The sequence below is a fragment of the Xyrauchen texanus genome, chromosome 29 (genome assembly GCF_025860055.1).
Source record: "Xyrauchen texanus isolate HMW12.3.18 chromosome 29, RBS_HiC_50CHRs, whole genome shotgun sequence".
Taxonomy (NCBI): Eukaryota; Metazoa; Chordata; class Actinopteri; order Cypriniformes; family Catostomidae; genus Xyrauchen; species Xyrauchen texanus.
The window spans coordinates 6,290,866-6,313,880 of NC_068304.1; the positions used below are offsets into that span (position 1 = coordinate 6,290,866).

Below are 23,015 nucleotides of genomic sequence, written 5' to 3' on the forward strand. Positions count from 1 at the left end.
TAAAACAAACAATATATTGACGTCTAAAGCTACTTTTTGTATCGTCTATTCATTCGTCTGCCACATTAATGTAATGTTTTGAATGATCTGAATTGCTATATTTATTATATATATTGTATTCATAATTATTTTTATTATTTTATATATATAAATTCTGTATTTGGGGGCCAAATACAGTTTTGATTAATTTGATTAATTAAGTGGCATAGCATGTGATCAATTTGATACATTTTTAATTCGATTGACAGCCCTAGATAAAATAATAGTAAAAAATAGAATTGATTTTGGGTCATGTCCACCAGACACCAGGAGGAGTTTGTGAAAGACGTGTTGTGCATTCAACAACTTATCAACTGTCCTTAGTCATCCCTAACACACACGTATACAGACACACCATCTCAGACTCATTACTGTTAATAAAATGCCTTTTATTTGTGCTTTCTTTCTTCTAGAATGTTCCCAAACCTGGTCACAGACGCAGAGACTCCACACACAGCAGCAACGGATCAGATTGGACCTACAACTCTGAGTTCGCAGAGTCCGAGGAGGGTTCCCGCGTGGGGGAGGTGAGAGGAAAAAACTAGGAATATAATTTAAATCAAGCTCATTACTCAGAAATGTACCATTCAAACTTGAATTTGTTGGTAACACTATAATAACTACATGGTGTAAAGTACAGTATTGCTAAAGCATTTGTTTATAGTTAAAGGTGCAGTATGTAAGATTCAGAAACACTTGTTGTTAATGACACCTGTGGCTGTTAAGTGAACTGCAGCCAGATACCTGTTGCTTGTGATTGCACGCACACACTCCATAGGGACATGAGCGTTGACCAAAACTAAGAGACTGAACGTGATTGACCGACATCATGCTGACAGATGATTTAGCATAATTAAAATGACACAGTTATGATTGTTTTACTACAAACTTTGAGACTGTATATTATATTTGACTCTCCAGTGCTGGAACAGGGCTAAAACAAAGTTTGGATATAGGTCTGACTATGCGTAATGACTTTTCTTTGCATGATACATTGACTGCATTTATACAATAGTCTATGTCAGTGTTAGCTAGCTAGCCCACTTTATCAGTAGCTGTTAGCTAAATTTGGTGGATGATGACAGTATCTGTTTATAAAATAGATTGTACATTATAAATATGTTGACACAATTCAGTATTGATGTGATTCCATCACAACTAATATTTTGATATATCGATGCGCTATTGTTTTATAATAATAGATTGTATATATTTTCTGTATAACCAAGTTAAGTTACACTAATGAATGGAGCTTTTTGCATTATCTTGAACATTGTCTAGCATTCAATTCATGTGTTATCGTAGTGTAGCTAAAATGACACAGATCAATCCTCATAGAACTATATTTCTATAAGTTTCTATAAGCTATAAGTTTACCTGTCCAATAAGAAGAACGGCAATTCAGGGTCTGTTTTGATCCCCAAAACCGAACGACGGTCCCTCCAGGAATCAAATGCCCTGCCGATGTTCACTCTAGTTTTCGCTCGACCACGATAATTTTATTTTTGTGAGCTTACTCAGAGTTTGTGTAGGAGCCGTACGTTTGCTGGATTCCATCTCTAAGATAACGTTACCTTGTGTTGCAGTTTGTTTGAATAGCAGAAGAGAAGCTGTATCTGTCTGAGACAAAGCTCTCGGGAGCGCGCATAAACGTCACATGCTTTGGATTGTCCTGGTATAAGCGACCCGCTCCCTTCGCATGAAAATCAGTCTACAGGCTTTAATAGGCAACCTAGGAAGTCCGGGAAGGGCTCATTTTTTAAGTTGCGTTACAAGACGTTCACACATTGACAAAAATGAGCCGAATATTACATGAAAGTTGTTACTATTCACTTATATTTACTGTTTCAAAGGATTTATTATTGTTTAGTAAGTTCATACATAGGCAGATTGATAATGTTTTTTTCCATCCTTAGTAATTAACTTTTAAGAGTTAATGTTTTATAAGGCATGAATATTTCCCACTTAGGTCATGCAAAATACTTAGTCAATGAAGCTAGCAATTAGTCAATGCTTTATTGTGACCTTTATTAAGCATTAATAGCTGTAATAGTAAGTAATAAACACATTAATTGAGCATAAATATTAATTAATTAATACTAATTAATAGCATTAATACTTATTAAGTTGTGTTCTCATAAGCACTTCTTTACCACTGGTTTGTATCAATTGAAATACAGTAAATATGTGTGGTTAATAGATTGCATACTAAGGATGGAAAACAGTATTAAACTGCTTATATATGAACATCAATCCATCCATCTTCAACCGCTTATCCGAAGTCGGGTCGCGGGGGCAGCAGCTCCAGTAGGGGGCCCCAAACTTCCCTATCCCGAGCCACATTAACCAGCTCTGACCTCAAGGCGTTCCCAGGCCAGTGTGGAGATGGAATCTCTCCAACTAGTCTTGGGTCTTCCCCGAGGCCTCCTCCCAGCTGGACGTGCCTGAAACACCTCCCAAGGGAGGAGCCCAGTGGGCATCCTTACCAGATGCCCAAATCACCTCAACTGGCTCCTTTTGACGCAAAAGAGCAGCGGCTCTACTCCGAGCTCCTCAAGGATGACTGAGCTCCTCACCCTATCTCTAAGGGAGAAGCCCGCCACCCTTCTGAGGAAAACCATTTCGGCCACTTGTACTCGCAACCTAGTTCTTTTGGTCATGACCCAGCCTTCATGACCATAGGTGAGGGTAGGAAAGAAAATTGACTGGTAAATAATAAATGGTTTGCTAAAGTGAATATGAATATACATTTGTATAAAGCCTATTAATGAATGAACAATGTAGGAAAAATAGTCCTTTTAACCATTAATTGTAAACAAATGCTTTACATTGTACACTTTATACTGTGTAGTGATTATAAAGTGTTTCCATTTTGTTTGATTTTATAGAATTTTAATTCAATTTTTAGGCCAATTCTGTAATTACTATTCTGCAATTTTTTTGCCTTTTTAAAGGTCATAGCAATGAAAGTAAATTAACATGTTTTCTAAAAATAAAATATTGTGCCATCCTTTCCAGGATGTTTCCAAGTCAATGGACATGTCGCTCTTCCTGAAGCTGCAGAAGAGAGTGTCCGAACTCGAGCAGGAGAAACAATCACTGCAGAACGAACTCGACCGCAGAGAAGAGAAGTTTCAGCGGGCTAGAGCTAGGGTGCACACACACACACACACACACACATTGCACACACTGTCTCGCTGCTATTGATAATGTTGTGTTTTTTGTCGATCAGGATGACGAGGAACATAAGAAATCTCGTAGTGCTGAGCTGGAGTATGAATCTCTCAAGGTGAATACACACATACACACACTCAGCCTAAAGTAAAAAATACATCATTGCATATTAGTAAGATATATGATGTTGTTAATTATATACTCCTCCGTCCTTTTCAGTTATAGTAATGGTGAAGTGCTGCAAATGAAATAGCAGCATAAATGCATGAATTATGTTTTTTGTGTGTGTGTGTGTGTGTGTGTGTGTGTGTGTGTGTGTGTGTGTGTGTGTGTGTGTGTGTGTGTGTGTGCAGGGGGGTTGGGGAGGGGGATACATGTATACTTAATATTTGGAGTTATGTAAATGAATTCTATGACATTCTGATAAATGTGTTTACACACATTTATTATTATTAAATATTAATTAAGGATTAATAAAGGTGTAATAAACGTATTATTATTTTTTTTTACATTCATAGTGCAGTTGCACAAGTAAATAATGAATGGCATGAATGTAAATGAACTAAATATGTAATTACTTCCTGGAGCAGCTTGCACCTTATTATTGTTCATCCTGTTGTAATTATGTTGACATTCAGTTGTGTGTAATAAGGACACAGTTGTAAAATATGCTATTCACTGAGACCAAATGTGCAGTATACTGGGCTTGAAAATGTAAACAATAAAGTCCACTATTGGACAGGAGGATTAGATGGTATATCAATACTATGTTTTGTGGGTATGTTTTGAATATAAAAATTTTCTCGGTTCCTTTTAAAATTTATATATTTTTTGTGTTTTTTGCATGTTAATGATTGTGAATTATGTCTCTTATGTTCAGCGTCAGGAGTTGGAGTCTGAGAATAAGAAGCTGAAACATCATCTGAATGAGATGCGTCAGTCTCTGAGAGGAAATGCTGAGGCCACTTCTGCCGCTCCTGGTTCTCCTGCCTACACTGTTCTGTTGGACCAGCTCAACTCCTCCAATGAGGAGCTGGAGGTGCGTAAGGAGGAGGTGCTCATCCTGCGCTCTCAACTCGTCAGCCAGAAAGAAGCCATGCAGCACAAGGTCAGATGCAAAGCCTGTCATTCTTACAGCAGATACAAGTTACAGAATATGTGTGCTTCTACACTAGTGGGGACAAAAACAGCTATAACTGGTCAGGCTGGTCTGGTTTGCTAGATTCAGAGGGGTTTTGGGTTATTTTCAGCTGGTCAGGCTGGGTGACCAGCTTAGATCTGTTAAGACCAGCCAACCAGCTGATTTTTAGCTGGTTTTACACAAAAACCCTTTGTAAAGTCATTATATTCTATGAAAATAAGTATTATCTTACAAATTGTTCTCAAATATTGTTATGAGTAAGATAAGCAAGATAATACTAATAAAAAAATACTTTTAAAAAATGTGTTGTGTACATAGACCCAGAAAAGAGACTTTTTTGTGTGCACTAATATCTGTCACTAACTTTCTTTTCAACATTTCTGACTTCATCTCTTCCTCTGTCTTCTGCTTCACTCCCATCAGGATGAGAAGGTAGGTTGATCAGACATCAGAACCTACAGGTGAAACTCGAAAAATTAGAATATCGTGCAAAAGTTCATTAATTTCAGTAATTCAACTTAAAAGGTGAAACTAATATATTATATAGACTCATTACAATACAAAGTAAGATATTTCAAGCCTTTATTTGATATAATTTTGATGATTATGGCTTACAGCTTATGAAAACCCCAAATTCAGAATCTCAGAAAATTAGAATATTGTGAAAAGGTTCAGTATTGTAGGCTCAAAGTGTCACACTCTAATCAGCTAAACACCTGCAAAGGGTTCCTGAGCCTTTAAATGGTCTCTCAGTCTGGTTCAGTTGAATTCACAATCATGGGGAAGACTGCTGACCTGACAGTTGTGCAGAAAACCATCATTGACACCCTCCACAAGGAGGGAAAGCCTCAAAAGGTAATTGCAAAAGAAGTTGGATGTTCTCAAAGTGCTGTATCAAAGCACATTAATAGAAAGTTAAGTGGAAGGGAAAAGTGTGGAAGAAAAAGGTGCACAAGCAGCAGGGATGACCGTAGCCTGGAGAGGATTGTCAGGAAAAGGCCATTCAAATGTGTGGGGGAGCTTCACAAGGAGTGGACTGAGGCTTCAAATGTCATATTCCTCTTGTCAAGCCGCTCCTGAACAACAAACAACGTCAGAAGCGTCTTACCTGGTCTAAAGAAAAAGTCTGTTGCTCAGTGGTCCAAAGTCCTCTTTTCTGATGAGAGCAAATTTGGCATCTCATTTGGAAACCAAGGTCCCAGAGTCTGGAGGAAGAATGGAGAGGCACACAATCCAAGATGCTTGAAGTCCAGTGTGAAGTTTCCACAGTCTGTGTTGGTTTGGGGAGCCATGTCATCGGCTGGTGTTGGTCCACTGTGCTTTATTAAGTCCAGAGTCAACGCAGCCGCTCTACCGGACATTTTAGAGCACTTCATGCTTCCTTCAGCAGACAAGCTTTATGGAGATGCTGACTTCATTTTCCAGCAGGACTTGGCACCTGCCCACACTGCCAAAAGTACCAAAACCTGGTTCAATGACCATGGTATTACTGTGCTTGATTGGCCAGCAAACTCGCTTGACCTGAACCCCATAGAGAATCTATGGGGCATTGCCAAGAGAAAGATGAGAGACATGAGACCAAACAATGCAGAAGAGCTGAAGGCCGCTATTGAAGCATCTTGGTCTTCCATAACACCTCAGCAGTGCCACAGGCTGATAGCATCCATGCCACGCCGCATTGAGGCAGTAATTAATGCAAAAGGGGCCCAAACCAAGTATTGAGTACATATGCATGATTAGACTTTTCAGAGGGCCGACATTTCTGTATTTAAAATCCTTTTTTTTATTGATTTCATGTAATATTCTAATTTTCTGAGATTCTGAATTTGGGGTTTTCATAAGCTGTAAGCCATAATCATCAAAATTATATCAAATAAAGGCTTGAAATATCTTACTTTGCTTGTAATGAGTCTATATAATATATTAGTTTCACCTTATAAGTTGAATTACTGAAATTAATGAACTTTTGCACGATATTCTAATTTTTCGAGTTTCACCTGTATCTTACCTGAAACCAATGTCAAATGTAGAGCAAGAATGTAGAATGTGTGGGAACACGTTTGAGTGATTGAGTACAACGGGGTAAAGGGCACCTCTGATTTGAGTTTCTCCCAAAACACTAAATAGCAACAAAACCTACCACAGTACTTTCCTAAACACTGGTTTGTCACTACACACTACAGAATGTTCCTGTTCCATGAGCTCATCGTGTGTAATGTCTAAAGCTTGATTCTGAGATCATTTGATCTAATATTTAATCATTTCGAAAATGTTGCAAAAAGTCCCTGAAATTAACACATTTATCACATTATCAATTATCACTTTTCAATTTCAAGTTTTGTTCAAGGTGATTAAATCCCTATTAAAGTGTGTGTGTGTGTGTGTGTGTGTGGTGGTTGGGGTTGCCAAAAAACAAAAAGCACCAGAAAGGTTCTCCATATCACTAATGCGCAACATTTCATGTCTACTGAAACCATTCAATAGTGTTGTGTGAAGAACAGACTGACATGTAAGTGTTAATTCACTGAAATCGAATCTGGCCTGCTCGCGTGAACATCATAAGCTCATGTAAAAGGTGGAGGTAAAGAAATCCCAAATTTGGATGTGAGAATGTGAAAAGATCTGAGAAGAGGGCAGTTTTCCCCGCTGCCCCGTACTGATTCTTAAGATGTTCATGGTTCAAATTGTTAGTTGATGGGTGTAGTGCTGTAAAACTGTCACATTGATGTTGATATTCTGTGTGCAGGAGACCATGACTGAACCTCTGCCGTACATTGAGGATGTGCAGAAGTTGACTGATGCGAAGGAGATCTCACAGGCCTACATGAGTCTCAAAGAGACCAACAGGTACATTTACTGTCTTACATGTCTCAATCATAACCTGAACCGCAAAACATCTGTCTTTTTGTCTGTCTGTCCTTCTATCCTTCCATCTGTCTGTCATTTATCTATCTGTCCAGCAGTCCATCTGTCCTTCTATCTTAAATCTATCTGTCTATCCATCTATCTATAGTTGAAGTCAGAAGTTTTCATACACTTAGGTTGAATTCGTTAAAACTATATGTTTAACCACACCACAGATTTATTATTAGCAAACTATAGTTTTGGCAAGTCTTTTAGGACATCTACTTTGTGCATGACATGAGTAATTTTTCCTTTAATTGTTTACTTTTAATTGACTATATCACAATTCCAGTGGGTCAGATGTATACATACCTTAAGTTAACTGTGCCTTTAAGCAGCTTGGAAAATTCCAGAAAATTATGTCAAGCCTTTAGACAATTAGCTTCTTATAGGAGATGTACTGAATTGGAGGTGTACCTGTGGATGTATTTTAAGGCCTACCTTCAAACCCTCAGTACCTCTTTGCTTGACATCATGGGACAATCTAATTAAATCAGCCAAGACCTCAGAAAAAAATTGTTGACCTCCACAAGTCTGGTTCATCCTTGGCAGCAATTTCCAAACACCTGAAGGTACTACATTCATCTGTACAAACAATAGTACACAAGTATAAACACCATGGGACCACACAGCCATCAAACTGCTCAGGAAGGGGACTCATTCTGTCTCCTCAGTGATGAATGTAGTTTGGTGTGAAAAGTGCAAATCAATCCCAGAACTACTGCAAATAACCTTGTGAAGATGCTGGAGGAAACCGGTAGATAAGTATCTATATCCACAGTAAAACAAGTCCTATATTGAAATAACCTGAAAGCTGCTCAGTAATGAAGAATCCACTGCTCCAAAACCACCATAAAAAAGCCAGACTACAGTTTGCAAGTGCACATGGGGACAAAGCTCTTTTTGGCCATAATGACCATTGTTATGTTTGGAGGAAAAAGGGTGAGTCTTGCAAGACAAAGAACACCATCCCAACTGTGAAGCATGAGGGGTAGCAGCATCTTGTTGTGGGGGTGCTTTGCTGCAGGAGGAACTGGTGCACTTCACAAAATAGATGACATCATGAGGAAGGAAAATTATGTGGATACATTGAAGCAACATCTCAAGACATCAGCCAGGAAATTAAAGCTCAGTTGCAAATAAGTCTTCCAAATGGACAATGACCCCAAACATACTTCCAAATTTGTGGAAAAATGGCTTAAGGACAACAAAGTCATTTGAGTGACCATCACAAAGCCCTGACCTAAATCTGATAGAAAATTTGTGGGCAGAACTGAAAAAGTGTGTGCGAGCAAGGAGGCCTACAAACCTGACTCTGTTACACCTGTTCTGTCTGGAGGAATGGGTCAAAATTCCACAAATTATTGTGAGAAGCTTGTGGAAGAATACCCAAAATGTTTGACACAAGTTAAACAATTTAAAGGCAATGCTACCAAATACTAACTGTAACAAAGACTCAGGTAAGTTGGGATCCATAAGCAGTTTATTTATTGAACTCACAGATATGAACAGGCAATGGTCAAGCAATGGGGAAGCAGGGCACTCGTAGGCAGGCTGAGAGCGTAGTGAGGCAGGCAGAATGTCAGGGCAGGCAGCAAATGGCAATACGTAGAGGCGGGCAAGAGTTCAGGTAGGTAGGCAGCAATCAATCGTAGTCAGAAGGGGAAGCAAGGTCGGAAAGCAGATAATCAACAGGTATAGTAACTAGAACGCTCAGTAGTGTAGACGGAACAAACAAGACTTCACAGTGAGTGTGAGCCATCGTGTAGCTTAAACAGAGGGAGATGAATGGAGATCAGCTGTGGATTAATTAAGCCTGGTGTGTGGGTAATTAGAACTCAGGTGAATCGGATCTCCTGTGGCCGATCGAGGAGGCGCCTTCGTGGGCGTTTGTGACACTAACAAAGTGCATGTAAACTTCTGAACCACTGTGAATGTGATGAAAGAAATAAAAGCTGAAATAAATAATTCTCTCTACTATTATTCTGACATTTTACATTCTTAAAATAAAGTAATGATCCTAACTGACCTAAGACAGGGAATGTTTTCTACGATTAAATGTCAGGAATTGTGAAAAACTGTGTTTAAATGTATTTGTAAACTTCTGACTTCAACTGTATCTATCTGTCTGTCTGTCATCATTCTGTCTGTCTATTTTTCTGTCTGTGTGTCTGTCATCTATCTTGGACAAGTAGGACTTGGCAATATATTGAATATTCTATCTATCTATCTATCTATCTATCTATCTATCTATCTATCTATCTATCTATCTATCTATCTATCTATCTATCTATCTATCTATCTATCTCTCTCATATATATATACAATATAATCAAGATAATTTAGCTGACTATGTAATATTGAACAATATCGTGAATATCGCAATGATTTTAATGTGCCTTTATTTGGCCATTAAGTTTCATAAAGAGCGCATCAGTAGACTAATTTCACAATCTTCAGGGCTGCACAGTTATTGAAAATAACATCACAATGGCAAGTTTTGATTTTTAATCCACAAAAGGCTGTGATATAAAGATAGATAAACATGGTCTGTGTTTGAGAACAAACCGGTGATGTGCGTGTTAGCGTTCTCAGATCAGTTCACGTGCATTGTGAAATCAAAGTAATGCAGGATCAAGCATTTGTGCAAATCCAAACAGAATAACAGAAAGTAGGAGATCACAGTGTTTCAGGAAATGCGGAACATTTGTAAACTGCCAAATACACATTGCCTTTGCTATGTCAAAATGAAAGCTCCTTGTGAAGTTGAAGTAAATACAACAGCACTTGGAGTCAAAATAAAAGCCCCAGGTGAAGATGAACAGGACACTTTTATATGACACAAGTCTAATAATCAGAATAATAATGATAATTCTGCATCATATTATAATAATAAACCTGACATGTCCCACAGTAATAATTTAGTATTATGCAATGTTCAGCTGGGGTTTCAAATATAAGTTAGTGAGTTAGCTTTGTACACATATTTATAAGTAAAAACATTTTAAGTTAAATAATATTTTTATTAAGCTAATGTTGTTTATTTTTTATATGAAAGACAAATATAAAGTGCATATCAATGAAAATGATTGAATTTCATTCTCCCTTTTTTTATTTAATTAAAAACTAATTATTTTAAAATAGATTTTTATTTAATGTCTTTAAAATATTGAATCCACTTGGAAGAAATGATCGGTCCTCTGATGAAAAAATCCCAACTTTTGAGCCATTTTAGAGCAAATACATAATTATCGAGATATACTGTATATTTAATATCGTCAATAGGCTGAAAAATATAGAGAGATAATTTTTTAAGACACATCACCCAGCTCTATCATGGACGGATTATGATTTGCAAAAGCCCTGTGGCCAATTATCTCAAAGGGCGTTGTTCATGCCCAAAAGTATTTGAGTGGGGGGGATCACCAAACTATAAAGCCCAGGGCATCCCTGGGCAGTCAAGGGCCCCCTGGTAGTCAATGGCCCCTTGGCACTGGCCCCACTGGCCCGGTCATTAATCTTTCCCTGAGCTCTATCTATCTGTCTATCTGTATGTAATCTATCTATCTGTCTGTCTGTCTGCCTGTCTAATGGTCTCTCTGTCTGAATATCTGCCTACCTGTCTGTCTGTCTGTCTGTCTGTCTGTCTGTGCTGATGCTCATCTCTGTCCTGCACAGATCACCCAGGTTTACTCACAGGCCGACTGAAATGAACGAGCTCATGAGCAGGCTGAGGTAACAGATGGACAGGCATGACGGGCGGCTCGCACTGCATGTGTGCGCAGCTCAGAGTAGAGCATCAAATCAGCTTCATTACACTACCCAAAATATAGATGATGTGCAGAATGCTTTGATACTGTAGATCATTAACAGGCATGACCTTTGACCTGAAGGAGGAGTAATACGACGGGATCAGCTGCCATCTTTTTTTCACACTGACATTTTTAATACTGCAGGTCACTGAGAAAGAGTCGAGCCAAGCCTAGTCTTGTGTAGCCTGACTTATATAAATCGGCATAAAGTCTGGTCCAGTATGCAACTTATTCTCGCTGGCATGTAAAGCGATCAAGCACAGTCAATTAGTCAGCAGCGGCTTTGCTCTTGGTTTAACAGGCTGTGATGTGAGGCTTGGTCATGTTTCTCAATATAAGGTGAACTCTTGGTGGATGGAATGCATTTTAATTGGATGAATGAACTTGCACGTGTGGCTTCTGGCAGACAACACTAGATGCCATTTATTACCCAAATCCAGTGAATGGACAGATAGCTACTGTAATTAACATGAATTGCTCTTTTTCCTTTAATTAAGTGTATGTTGTTATACTTGTGGTCCTCTTTGTCATGATTTCCTTTCCATGATTATTTCTGTTCGCATTTTATTATATTTCATCTTCAAGTATTTTTTTATTTCATTATTTATTGGTGATTGAATGTTTTTACTTGTCTGTCAACTTATTATTAACATAATACTTATTAAGAATCACCCAAACCAGAGATCCTTTAAGGAATAGTACACCCAAAAATAACAATTATGCCATCATTTACTCAACTCCATGTCGTTACAAACCTGTATGACTTTCTTTATTCCGTGGATCACAAAATGAGAAAGTTTAAAGAATGTCCTGGATGCTCTTTTTCATGAAATGTCAATGAATGTGGATTGGGATTCAAGCTCCAAAATGACCCACAAAAAGCATTATAAAATGTATTTAGTCCATATGACTAATGCACTACTGTATATTCAAAGTAATCTGAAGCTCTAGTACGGTTTTGTTTGAGGAACAGACCCAAAGTTACGTTTTTATTCACTGAAAATCTTCCTCTTGCGCTGCAACTCTCAGATATCACGTATGTTTCCACATATTCAAATTTGTCATGTGAAATGCAAAAACCAAGGTCAAAACTGGTATGATGCATCTTTATGCATTACATTGGAATATATGTGAACGAAAATAAAGTTTGAGAGCAGAAGTGGAGATTTTCAATGAATGACGACTTGGTATTTTGGCCTGTTCTTCCCAAAAAGCTATTGTATGTAATAAAAAAAAAACAAATATGGGAAAAAGAGACCAAGACGTTCTTTGAAATTTCTCCTTTTGTTTTCCACTGAAAATGACATGAGGGTTAGTGAATGATGACAGAACATTCATTTTTGGGTGAACTATTTCTTTCGAAAATGTGTAAATCTCATCGCGGTCTTCCACTCGCATCAAAGTTTCTAATTTGTATTTTGTTTTGTTTTTGTTCATTTTTTCTTTCTTTCTTTCTTTGTTCCACCCCATCAGATCCCCTTTCCCTGACTACCATAAGCTGAATGAGGATGGGGAACTGTGGCTGGTTTATGAAGGGTTAAAGGAAACTAACAGGTTAAAGAGCAGAGAGAGCGAGAGAGAGAGAGAGAGAGAGAGAGAGAGAGAGAGAGAGAGAGAGAGCATGTAGAAATGTGAGAGTGTGAGCATTCAGTTTTCTTCTGACTTTTGTTCCTCAGCTTTTACAGATGTGATCATCTAACATTGTGCTGTTTCTATTTCCCCAAACACTACTGCCTGCAGAATGTTCTCCTAAACTTATGAACTTTAGTACTTCATGGTATCAAAAATGATTTAATTGCAAAAGGCTTATTTTAAAACTGCATGGACGTACGGCTGCCATAGGGAGGGCATAATGAAAGGTGAATAACAGTAACAAAAATCATGGGCAAGTTTCTCAACCCTATTAATAAGGGATAGTTCACCCAATAATGAAACTTCTGTCTTTTTTTACTCACCCTCATGTCATTCTAAACCAGTGTGACTTTCATTTTTCCATGGAAAACAAAAACAGAGGAGAAGTTTTGAATACAATGAAATCAAATAGGGATCATTGGGCATCAACTTCCAAAAAGAAAAAAAAGCACTATATACTGTAAGTATTGGACAAGTAGTCCAGATGACTTACTGTATTCCAGGTCAAAATAAGTTGTTATTCGCTGTAAATCTTCCCCTCCACCAAAGCTCTGAAATCTCATTCGTCAATCTGCATATTTAAACTGGCGCTTCACGGTCAGATTCAACACACATCAGAACCAGTGCCATGTGGTGTCTGTGATGTTAAACCTGGCGTGAAACATTTGCACTGTTACTGAATCTGAATGTGGACATGAATAAGATTTCAGAGCTTTGGAAGAGGTGAAGATTATCAGTGAATGAGGACTTTTATTCTGTATCAGATGACTTGGATTATTCGACACAAATTATATGGATTCATATTATGACACTTATTATGTGTTTTTGTCCTGTTTGGTGCTTGACAGACATAGACATTATGAACCGTCATTGTATGGAGGAGGATGGGAACAAAAATTATTTGAAAAATTCTCCTTTTTTGATCCACAGAAAATAAAAATGACAGCATATGGTTTTGTAAAAATATGAGCGGATACAATAATGACAGAAATGTTCTTTTTTAACTATTCCTTTAAAGCTTTGGACTCAAAATGATGGAGTCCCCTTCTTAGAGAACAGGAAGGGAATTTATTTTTGGGGTACCCTATCAATAACTTTATTTGTAGCGAAACCATAGGAGACCAAACCTATGGAAATAATAAAGATCATAATCATTTTGCCCCCCAAAAAAAGAGAAAAATCTGAATTTTTACTTTCTGATTATGATTTTTATTATGATAGTTTTGGTTTAAATTATTACTATGGGTTTTACTGCAAAAATCATGGTTAAATGATGGTAACTGTAATAAAACCAGGTAAATGTTCATAAGGGATGGATCATATTACTGAAGGAAGGAAAACCAAAATAATGAATAACAGAACACAAAACTTTTCAGAAAACACATTTCCTTTCTGTCTTTTAAGGGGTCCTGTAATAAACAGAATCTAATGCTAACAAAGACACTGGCGCTGTATTTCTGTTGATTTGCTCAGTTCAAATGCAATCTCTCTCTCTCTCTCTCTCTCTCTCTCTCTCTCTCTCTCTCTCTCTGTCTGGTCTAAAGGTTGTTGGAGTCTCAGCTGCAGGCTCAGCGGCGCTCTCATGAGAATGAGGTGGAGGTTTTGCGTGGAGAGCTTCAGAGCGTTAAAGAGGACAATAATCGTCAGCAGCAGCTGTTGGCGCAGAACCTGCAGCTTCCTCCAGAGGCCAGAATCGAGGCCAGCTTGCAACATGAGATTACTCGCCTCACCAACGAGAACCTGGTCAGTACACAATCTCTCAATATCTCCCTACACAGACAGCTAAGTTAGCCTGAAACTGAAAGTTCAGTTTGATTCGTATTTGGTAGAGTTACTCTTGTTTTTCAATTGGATCTAGGAGACGTAAGCTACAGATCTATTTAACACATTCTCCCGTTGAATCAAAATTTTCTATTTATGTTTTGTTTTATTTTTTATATGCAGTTGTTGAGCATTGCAACTAATCACAGGCATTTAAATGAGTCTATAGGCCTACATCAGTAACAACATTCCAAATAAAGATATATAAACTATATTTGCCATCTTAGAGCAACATTTTTCATGGAGATCATCGCAGTTCATAATGGGATTGCTTTATCCATGAAGACTAAATGTGATAGTACCCCAACTGTCTTTCTCAGTTTTTTAAAGGAACCAAATATGAAAAGATTTAGAAGAATGTCCAGGGTGTTCTGTTCCATATAATGAAAGTAAATGGGGTCTTGGGCTGCCAGCTCCAGAAATGACAAAAAAGCACAATGAAAATAATACATTTCAGTTCAGATTTTCTACTGTGAAGTCTTTTGTTAATAAATAAATTCCCAGAGTGTGAACTGGGTGTCAGTATTGTACTGTAACACCAGTTGTGTGTAAGATCTGATGTAGAGATGTGTAATTCACAGGAGCTTATCTCAGACGACCCAAAGGAGTATAAAGCCTACAGAATCAGCATGTTACGCAGGATGGTTGTATGTAGGAGTGTGTGTTTGTGTTTGTTTCAGCATGTATCTGAACACTAACAGACACTTGTGTGTCACACTGAATTTCTGATGCGTTTGAGCTCTAATTATGTGTGTTTAACCCCATTTCACAGTGAATCAGCACTCTTTTAATCTATCTGTCTCTCGCTCACTATCAGGGTGAATTGCACAAAAACTTTGACGAACATATCTGGGTCACATTCCACCACACAAAATAAGGCCTATTTAAAGGCCATTCTGATTTTTTTGCATACGTAATTTCACGTCAATTAAGCAAATATTACTCCTTGTTTATATTACTGTAATGACAAAAAATATGCTGGTATATTATTTCAATCCTACAGTACAATTTGTAATTTATAAAATACAATTGTAAGTATCATTGTAGTAATTTTTGCTCTGAATATATAGTCAACATTGACCATATTTATATTCTTATGAATGATTGAACGTTACATTTCTATAGCACTTTTCTGATACAACACTCAAAGGGGACTCTCCTCAACCACCACCAGGTGCACCACCTGCATGATGCAACAGCAGCCACAGTGAGCCAGTACACTCACCAGCTGTTGGTGGAGAGGAGAGTTATTGAGCCTGTTAATGGATGGGGATTATTAGGAAGCCATGTTTGATAAGGGCCCAATGGGGAAATTTGGACAAGACACTGGGGGTTATACCCCTATTCGTTTCAAGAAGTGTCCTGGGATTTCTAATGACCACAGAGAGTCAGGACCTTGGGTTTAATGTCTCACCCCAAAGGATGGTGGTGCCTGTTTACAGTATAGTGTCCCCATCATTATAATGGGGCATTAGGACCACACAATGCAAAGAATCCTAAACGAGATTTCATTTTCATTATGCAAAAAATAACAAATTCTTCTAAATTTCTTTTCATATTTGGGTGAAATATGAGCTGGACATGTTTTCATGAGATTCACCCATCTCTCTCTCTCTCTCTCTCTCTCTCTAATTCTCTTTTTTCCCTGTTCAATGAGCTGCATGGACGGATAGATCGATTGCTCTGTTGCAGAATTGGAGAATGCTCTGTTGACCTGCTTTGTCCCAAGTCACTAAAATAAACCTTGTTGTTTTCCCTGCTGCCAAAAAAATGCTGTTGCGATAGCTATTGTCTGATGATGATGATGTGATGTCTGCCTCTGGTGTTGCAGGATCTCATGGAGCAGCTGGAGAAACAGGATAAGACGGTCCGCAAACTGAAGAAACAGCTCAAAGTCTTCGCCAAGAAGATAAACGACCTGGAAGGTAGGAGACAAAGACAAAGAGATAGGGCTTTTATAGCTTCAAAAGTTTCAGAAATATTTGTCACCTTAAAAGCCTTCCCAGATGGGGGGCCTGGGTAGCTCAACGAGTATTGATGCTGACTACCACACCTGGAGTCACGAGTTCAAATCCAGGGCGTTCTGAGTGACTCCAGCCAAGTCTTCAAAGCAACCAAATTGGCCCGGTTGCTAGGGTGGGTAGAGTCACACGGGTTAACGTCCTCGTGGTCGCTATAATGTGGTTCACTCTCTGTGGGGCATGTGGTGCGTGGATGCTGCTGAAAATAGTGTGAAGCCTCCACACATGAGCTATAGCTCCGTGGTAATGCGCTCAACAAGCCACTTGACGATCTCAGACTCAGACGTCACCACAAGGACTTAGAGCACATTGGGAATTGTGCATTCCAAATTGGGGAGAAAAGAGGAGGGGGGAAAAAAGCCTTCCCAGAAAAGTGAAAGCAGTTAGAAAGGACAAAATTATGATCAGTGACGTATGCAGAAACAAGCAAATATAGTGTGGTGCTTGACGGTACACAAACGTGTGTGTGTGTGTGTGTGTGTGTGTGTGTGTGTGTGTGTGTGTGTGTGTGTGTGTGTGTGTGTGTGTGTGTGTGTGTGTGTGTGTGTGTTGTAGGTGGTCAGATTGATGTGTCTCCAGGACAGACGACCGATGAGTCTGTTCATCCAGTGAACATTCCACGCAGAGAGAAAGATTTCCAGGGAATGCTGGAATACAAGAAAGAGGATGAACTCAAGCTGGTCAAAAACCTCATACTGGGTAAGACCATATATGCAGTACATATATATACATAGTCAGGGTAAATATTACTTGTGAGCGGAGTATTTTGTTTTTTACTTTTTTTTTTTTTTTTTGCCCATCATAACCAATTAAGATGTTATTTTGCCACATTTATCAAAAAGTGTGAATTTAGTCATTAACTGTGTGTGTTTATGAGACATAAAAGAGCTAAAATACATACATAATATTTAAATGTCCAAATACATTTTTGGACATCTGTACATGGACTGCTACATATGCAAAATGTTCTGAAACATTGTGCCGTTGTGTTCATGTTTGAATCCAGCTTGCAACATTGCTCCTCCCCATTCTCTCCATTCCGTAAAAGTCATTTTTTAAAGAACTGCCTGCATGATAATTTGTCAGAGCTCAAGCCTCGAGGTGTGGCGGTGAATCTGATTCCTGGTCTGCCAGCCTACATACTGTTCATGTGTCTGCGGCACGCTGATTATGTTAATGATGACCAGAAAGTGAGATCTCTGCTCTCCTCCATCATCAACAGCATCAAAAAGATACTCAAGGTCTGCCCCGCCCACTGCAACACTACACAACTGATACTCTTTACAGAATAATATTGAAAAGGCAGAATAACTTGATTACCATCTTTTCCCCCCTTTGGTTTATCTACAGAAACGAGGAGACGACTTTGAGACCATTTCCTTCTGGTTGTCGAACACATGTCGTTTTCTGCACTGCCTGAAACAGTACAGCGGAGATGATGTGAGATCTCAGACATGGACTGACTTTTCTCTCTCTGTCTCACTCTGGGCATTTACACATTGCACAAATATAAGAGTGACAGCTGCATTTACAGTTGATGTCAGAAGTTTACATCCACATTAGCCAAATACATTGAAATAAAATTGTTTCACAATTCTTGACATTTAATCTTTTAAAACATTCCCTGTCTTAGGTCAGTTAGGATCATTACTTTATTTTAAGAATATGAAATGTCAGAATAATAGTAGAGAGAATTATTAATTTCAGCTTTTATTTCTTTCATCACATTCACAGTGGGTCAGAAGTTCACATGCACTTTGTTAGTATTTGGTAGCATTGCCTTTAAATTGTTTAACTTGGGTCAAACATTTTGGGTAGCCTTTCACAAGCTTCTCACAATAAGTTGCTGGAATTTTGTCCCATTCCTCCAGACAGAACAGGTGTAACGGAGTCAGGTTTGTAGGCCTCATTGATCACACATGCTTTTTCAGTTCTGCCCACAAAATGTCATCGGATTGAGCTCAGGGCTTGTGATGGTCACGCAATACATTGACTTTGTTGTCCTTAAGCCATTTTGCAACAACTTTGGAGGTATGCTTGGGGTCATTGTCCATTTGGAAGTCCCATTTGCGACCAAGCTTTAACTTCCTGGCTGACTGGTGTGATAATGCCAGTAGTTCTCTCACAGGCTTTACATTTGCTGCGACGGTCAATTGTGCAAAAGGAAGATTGCAGCACATCTCAAAGCTCGCAATAGATGCATTCTACGTTCTCAAAGATAGCTTGGCAAGACTGGTCTTCATAAGAATGCAAGACCATTCTCTGCATTCTTAGCATTGAAAAACATCCAGAGATTCTAATATTTCCTCAGATTTGGAAGTTATTTGTTTCTATGACAGCACTCATATCTCCACATCATATTCATGTGCCACTTTGTTGTTGATTACAGCAACATACAGAACAAAGAAAGCTCTCCAGGCAACAATGGCATAATCAAATTACATATCACACAGAACTAGATAAGTAAAGTGTGTCAAGCCAAACTTTGAAGTTTGCATGACAAAGCCTTCTCTGAAAGTTTAAACTACTTTTAAAAGTTTGAAGTTTGATGGTTATACAGATGTTATAGTAAGACAAACAGCCAGCCAGCCAGATAGTCAGCCAGACTGATGGATGGATGGATGAATGGTTGGCTGGATGGATGGATGAATGAATGAATGGATGGTTGGTTTGAGGATGCATAGTAGATGGATGGATGTATGGATGGATGGATAATGAATGGATGAAAGGATGGGTGAATGAATGAATGAATGGATGGATGAATTAATGGATGTATGGATGAATGAATGGATGGATGGATGAATGGATGGTTGGTTGGAGGATGGATAATGGATGGGTGGATGGATAAATTATTGGATGGATGGATGGATGGATGGATGGATGGATGGATGGATGGATGGATGAATGAATGGTTGGTTGGATGGATGAATGGATGGTTGGATGGATGGAAGATGGATTGATAGATAGAATGTATTTACGAATTCTATAAATTTGTCAACAAATAAAGTGAACTGCTTTGAAAACATTGATGTCTTTCATCATATTGCTGTTGCAGCCATTCTATAAAAGCAATAAACCACTTGAGTCTACGACTATTTTGCGTCATTATAATACACCCCCCTCCCCCACTTTACCTGTGGTAAAATCACTGTAAGACATGGCCTCGCATCTACCGCTTATTGCTTTAGTAAATAGTGACCAAAAAATATTGTGATCAGATTACTCAAACCCCTTTCTGAGGTGGTCACATTGCATTGGTAGTATAAACTCTAAAACGTCCTGATGCATTCCAGACAACAATGAATGACTGCCTACATGAAAATCACACAATCACCATGCCAAAACAAGAGTTTTAAATTTTAAGGTATGGCTTTAATACAACCATCCAATCAGAAAACTTGGAAAAGCCCAAACAGTTTTTATCAATTTTATCAACATGCAGTAACAGTGATGTGGTAAATATGTTGTCATGAAATCATGAAGAATCGTAGTGTATCCAAGGCCTTTTGTGCACAGAACTGGATTAAAGACTCAGAATGTGACAACTGTATTTAATTGCAGTGTAAATGTGTCAACATGCTCTCTGTGTGCAGTGGTACTCAATTACTCTCTCCTTCATCTGTCTCCAGCAATTCATGAAGCATAACTCCCCCAAACAGAACGATCACTGTCTCTCCAACTTTGACCTGGCCGAATACCGGCAGGTTCTGAGTGATCTGGCCATTCAGATCTACCAGCAGCTCATCAAGTGTATGGAGAGCATCCTGCAGCCCATGATCGGTGAGCATGTGACCTTCACTAAACTCTCACTAAACACATGCAATCCAGATTAACCAGGAGCAAAATTAACTGAAGTGATGAGATTTTACGAATGGGGTTGAGTTAAGGAACTAAAGTATCAATATGACAGTGTAATGAAACTAAACTTATATATTTAAGTGTAATGATGAAACAGATTGCAATTAGAACAGCATGACAATGATATATTGATGATGCAGGCAAATGTCTTGAGGTCATGTGACTTACCTGGCAAATTAAGTCATTGTTCTTCTTTTTAGCACAAACATGCCCCCTTTCCGTGTAAATTAGACTTAAATCCAGATGTGCTCTGTAGTCAATCGCACTGTCTGCAGGTTTAAGAGATGATTCAGTTGTCTGGAATATATAGTGGAGTGATGCTGTACAGTCTCTACTCTAATGTCTCTACATATGATGATGATTTGTACATCCTCATAATTATTAATTAGAAAGTGTGGCCTTAAACTATGACAGGCACTTTTACATTATGCACAAGTTAAAAAAAGTGGTTATGCAGGTGGTTTTAATGTTGTGGCTGATCGGTGTATACTGTGTGTATATACAGTATATATATATACAGTACATATATATATATATATATATTTATTTATTTATTAGGCATGTAACGATACACAAAGTTCACGATGCGATATGATATATAGCTTCACAGTACGATATGAGCACTCACAAGTTTCAACAAGGTTCAACATTAATGTCTTAGACATATTAGATGTTTCACAAAAACATTTTGTCTTAAGATGGTTTATTTTAAATATCCTGCATTATGAAGTAGCAATTTTTGGATTCATTTTTCAAATATAATAGAATAGTAGTAGGAGAAAAACTGTACCCGACTGTATTTATCCTTCTGTCTTCTGTCGTTAGTCTCTGGGATGCTGGAACATGAAACCATTCAGGGCGTGTCTGGGGTGAAGCCCACTGGTCTCCGTAAGAGGACGTCCAGTGTTGCTGACGAGGGGACGTACACACTGGACTCCATCATCCGTCAGCTGAACACCTTCCACTCCATCATGTGTCAACACGGCACTGACCCGGAGCTCATCAAACAGGTGGTCAAACAGCAGTTCTACATCATCGGAGCCGTCACATTAAACAACCTGCTGCTGCGTAAAGACATGTGCTCCTGGAGCAAGGGCATGCAGATCAGGTGTGTGCACATGTACAGTGGCCCCCTGAAGTACTTTAGTCACACTTTAAAATGGTCTGAATAGTATTGCATTAGAAAACAAAGGATCTGAACTAACGTCACTATTCTAGCCATGCAGCCATGAGGTGTTGGTTACATTGAAAAAGTTAGAAGTGTATGTCCGATTAGTTTAGGATTCAGATGTTAGCCATATTTCAGTTTATGTCCAGTAATCTTATGTCAAGTGTAAGGGTTCATGTGTTTGTGTGTTCAGGTATAATGTTAGTCAGCTGGAGGAGTGGCTGAGAGATAAGAACCTCATGATGTGCAGCGCTAAAGAGACGCTGGAGCCGCTCATTCAGGCCGCTCAGCTGCTGCAGGTGAAGAAGAAAACTGATGAAGACGCTGAGGCCATTTGCTCCATGTGTAACACCCTCTCTACTGCACAGGTAACATACACACTCATCAGGGTTTAGCAAAATTCAGAATTTAAGAATTGGCTGCCTTTCAAATCATCTTGTGGAGATTGACTGGAAATGGATTTAACTAAATTGCATTTAAAAGAACACTATCACTCAACAGTGAAATTTCATTAGTTCATGGCAATGTGACAAACGATAATTACATAATTACATTTTTTTTTACTAATTATCCGCAATAATTTTTTTCCCCCAAATGAATGGACAAACTATTAACAGTCTTCAAAATAGATTTGATTTTGCCATATAGCACCACATTGTTGTAAAACATAAAAATACATATTCACATCAAAATCTGAATCTATTGATTGATTACAAAATTAAATATTTTGAGCAAATTAGAGCATTCTGGGAAATGAAGTTTTTTTTTTTCAATCATTGTCCATAAAATTAAAGTTAGTTTCTGAAGTATAATAAAAAAAAGAATATATATATATATATATATTTACAATTGTAACCCGGACACACACACACAAGATGAGACAGTCACAATGTAAGTCAAAAACTGCTTTTATTGTTAACAATAAAAGCAGGCAAAAGTACAAACGGGCAAATCCAGTGAAGAGTTGTCGAGGGAAGCGTAGGGTCAAAAGCCGGGGAATCAAAGAGAGTAAAGGGGGCAAATCCGGGAGAGTAGTCGAGGGGAGCGAGGGTCAAAGCCGGGGTAAACTGGATCGAGAGGCGGGTAAACTAACAAAGGGAGTAGACAGGGGTACTAGGGGAATGAGGAGCTGGCAAGCTAAGGGGGTAATCAAGAGGAGTTCAAGAGGGGATCAAAACTAGACGAGACTAGCGGGGGCAAAGACACAGGAAACTAAATACAATAACCAACACCCATGAAACGGATGTGCTGTGGTATTTATAGGGGAAGATGCAGGTGTAAACAATGAAAGGTGATGAGACGAGTGCAGGTGAAACGAATAAAGGGGTGATTGAGACGAGTGCAGGTGGTCATAATGTTCTGGCCATTGGGAGCGGGCATGTGAGCCCGAGGAGGGAGACCTGCTACGAGCATGAGAGCTCGTAGGAGCAAAACGAGCATGGAAG

At 38.6% G+C, this 23,015-nt stretch overlaps 1 protein-coding gene across 1 annotated transcript in view; it reads left to right on the top strand.

Moving 5' to 3' along the window:
• LOC127622795 (unconventional myosin-Va-like) overlaps window positions 1-23,015 on the top strand; it is a 123,692-nt gene that overhangs the window by 90,066 nt on the left and 10,611 nt on the right. The window contains exons 28-43 of the mRNA XM_052096883.1: window positions 453-566; window positions 3,058-3,192; window positions 3,272-3,328; window positions 4,094-4,321; window positions 7,101-7,201; window positions 10,937-10,993; window positions 12,544-12,624; window positions 14,247-14,445; window positions 15,105-15,170; window positions 16,355-16,448; window positions 17,100-17,243; window positions 17,631-17,785; window positions 17,895-17,984; window positions 20,174-20,324; window positions 21,228-21,510; window positions 21,764-21,938. Of these exons, the coding sequence (XP_051952843.1) occupies window positions 453-566; window positions 3,058-3,192; window positions 3,272-3,328; window positions 4,094-4,321; window positions 7,101-7,201; window positions 10,937-10,993; window positions 12,544-12,624; window positions 14,247-14,445; window positions 15,105-15,170; window positions 16,355-16,448; window positions 17,100-17,243; window positions 17,631-17,785; window positions 17,895-17,984; window positions 20,174-20,324; window positions 21,228-21,510; window positions 21,764-21,938 (2,130 nt within the window). The remainder of the gene's footprint in view (window positions 1-452; window positions 567-3,057; window positions 3,193-3,271; window positions 3,329-4,093; window positions 4,322-7,100; window positions 7,202-10,936; window positions 10,994-12,543; window positions 12,625-14,246; window positions 14,446-15,104; window positions 15,171-16,354; window positions 16,449-17,099; window positions 17,244-17,630; window positions 17,786-17,894; window positions 17,985-20,173; window positions 20,325-21,227; window positions 21,511-21,763; window positions 21,939-23,015) is intronic.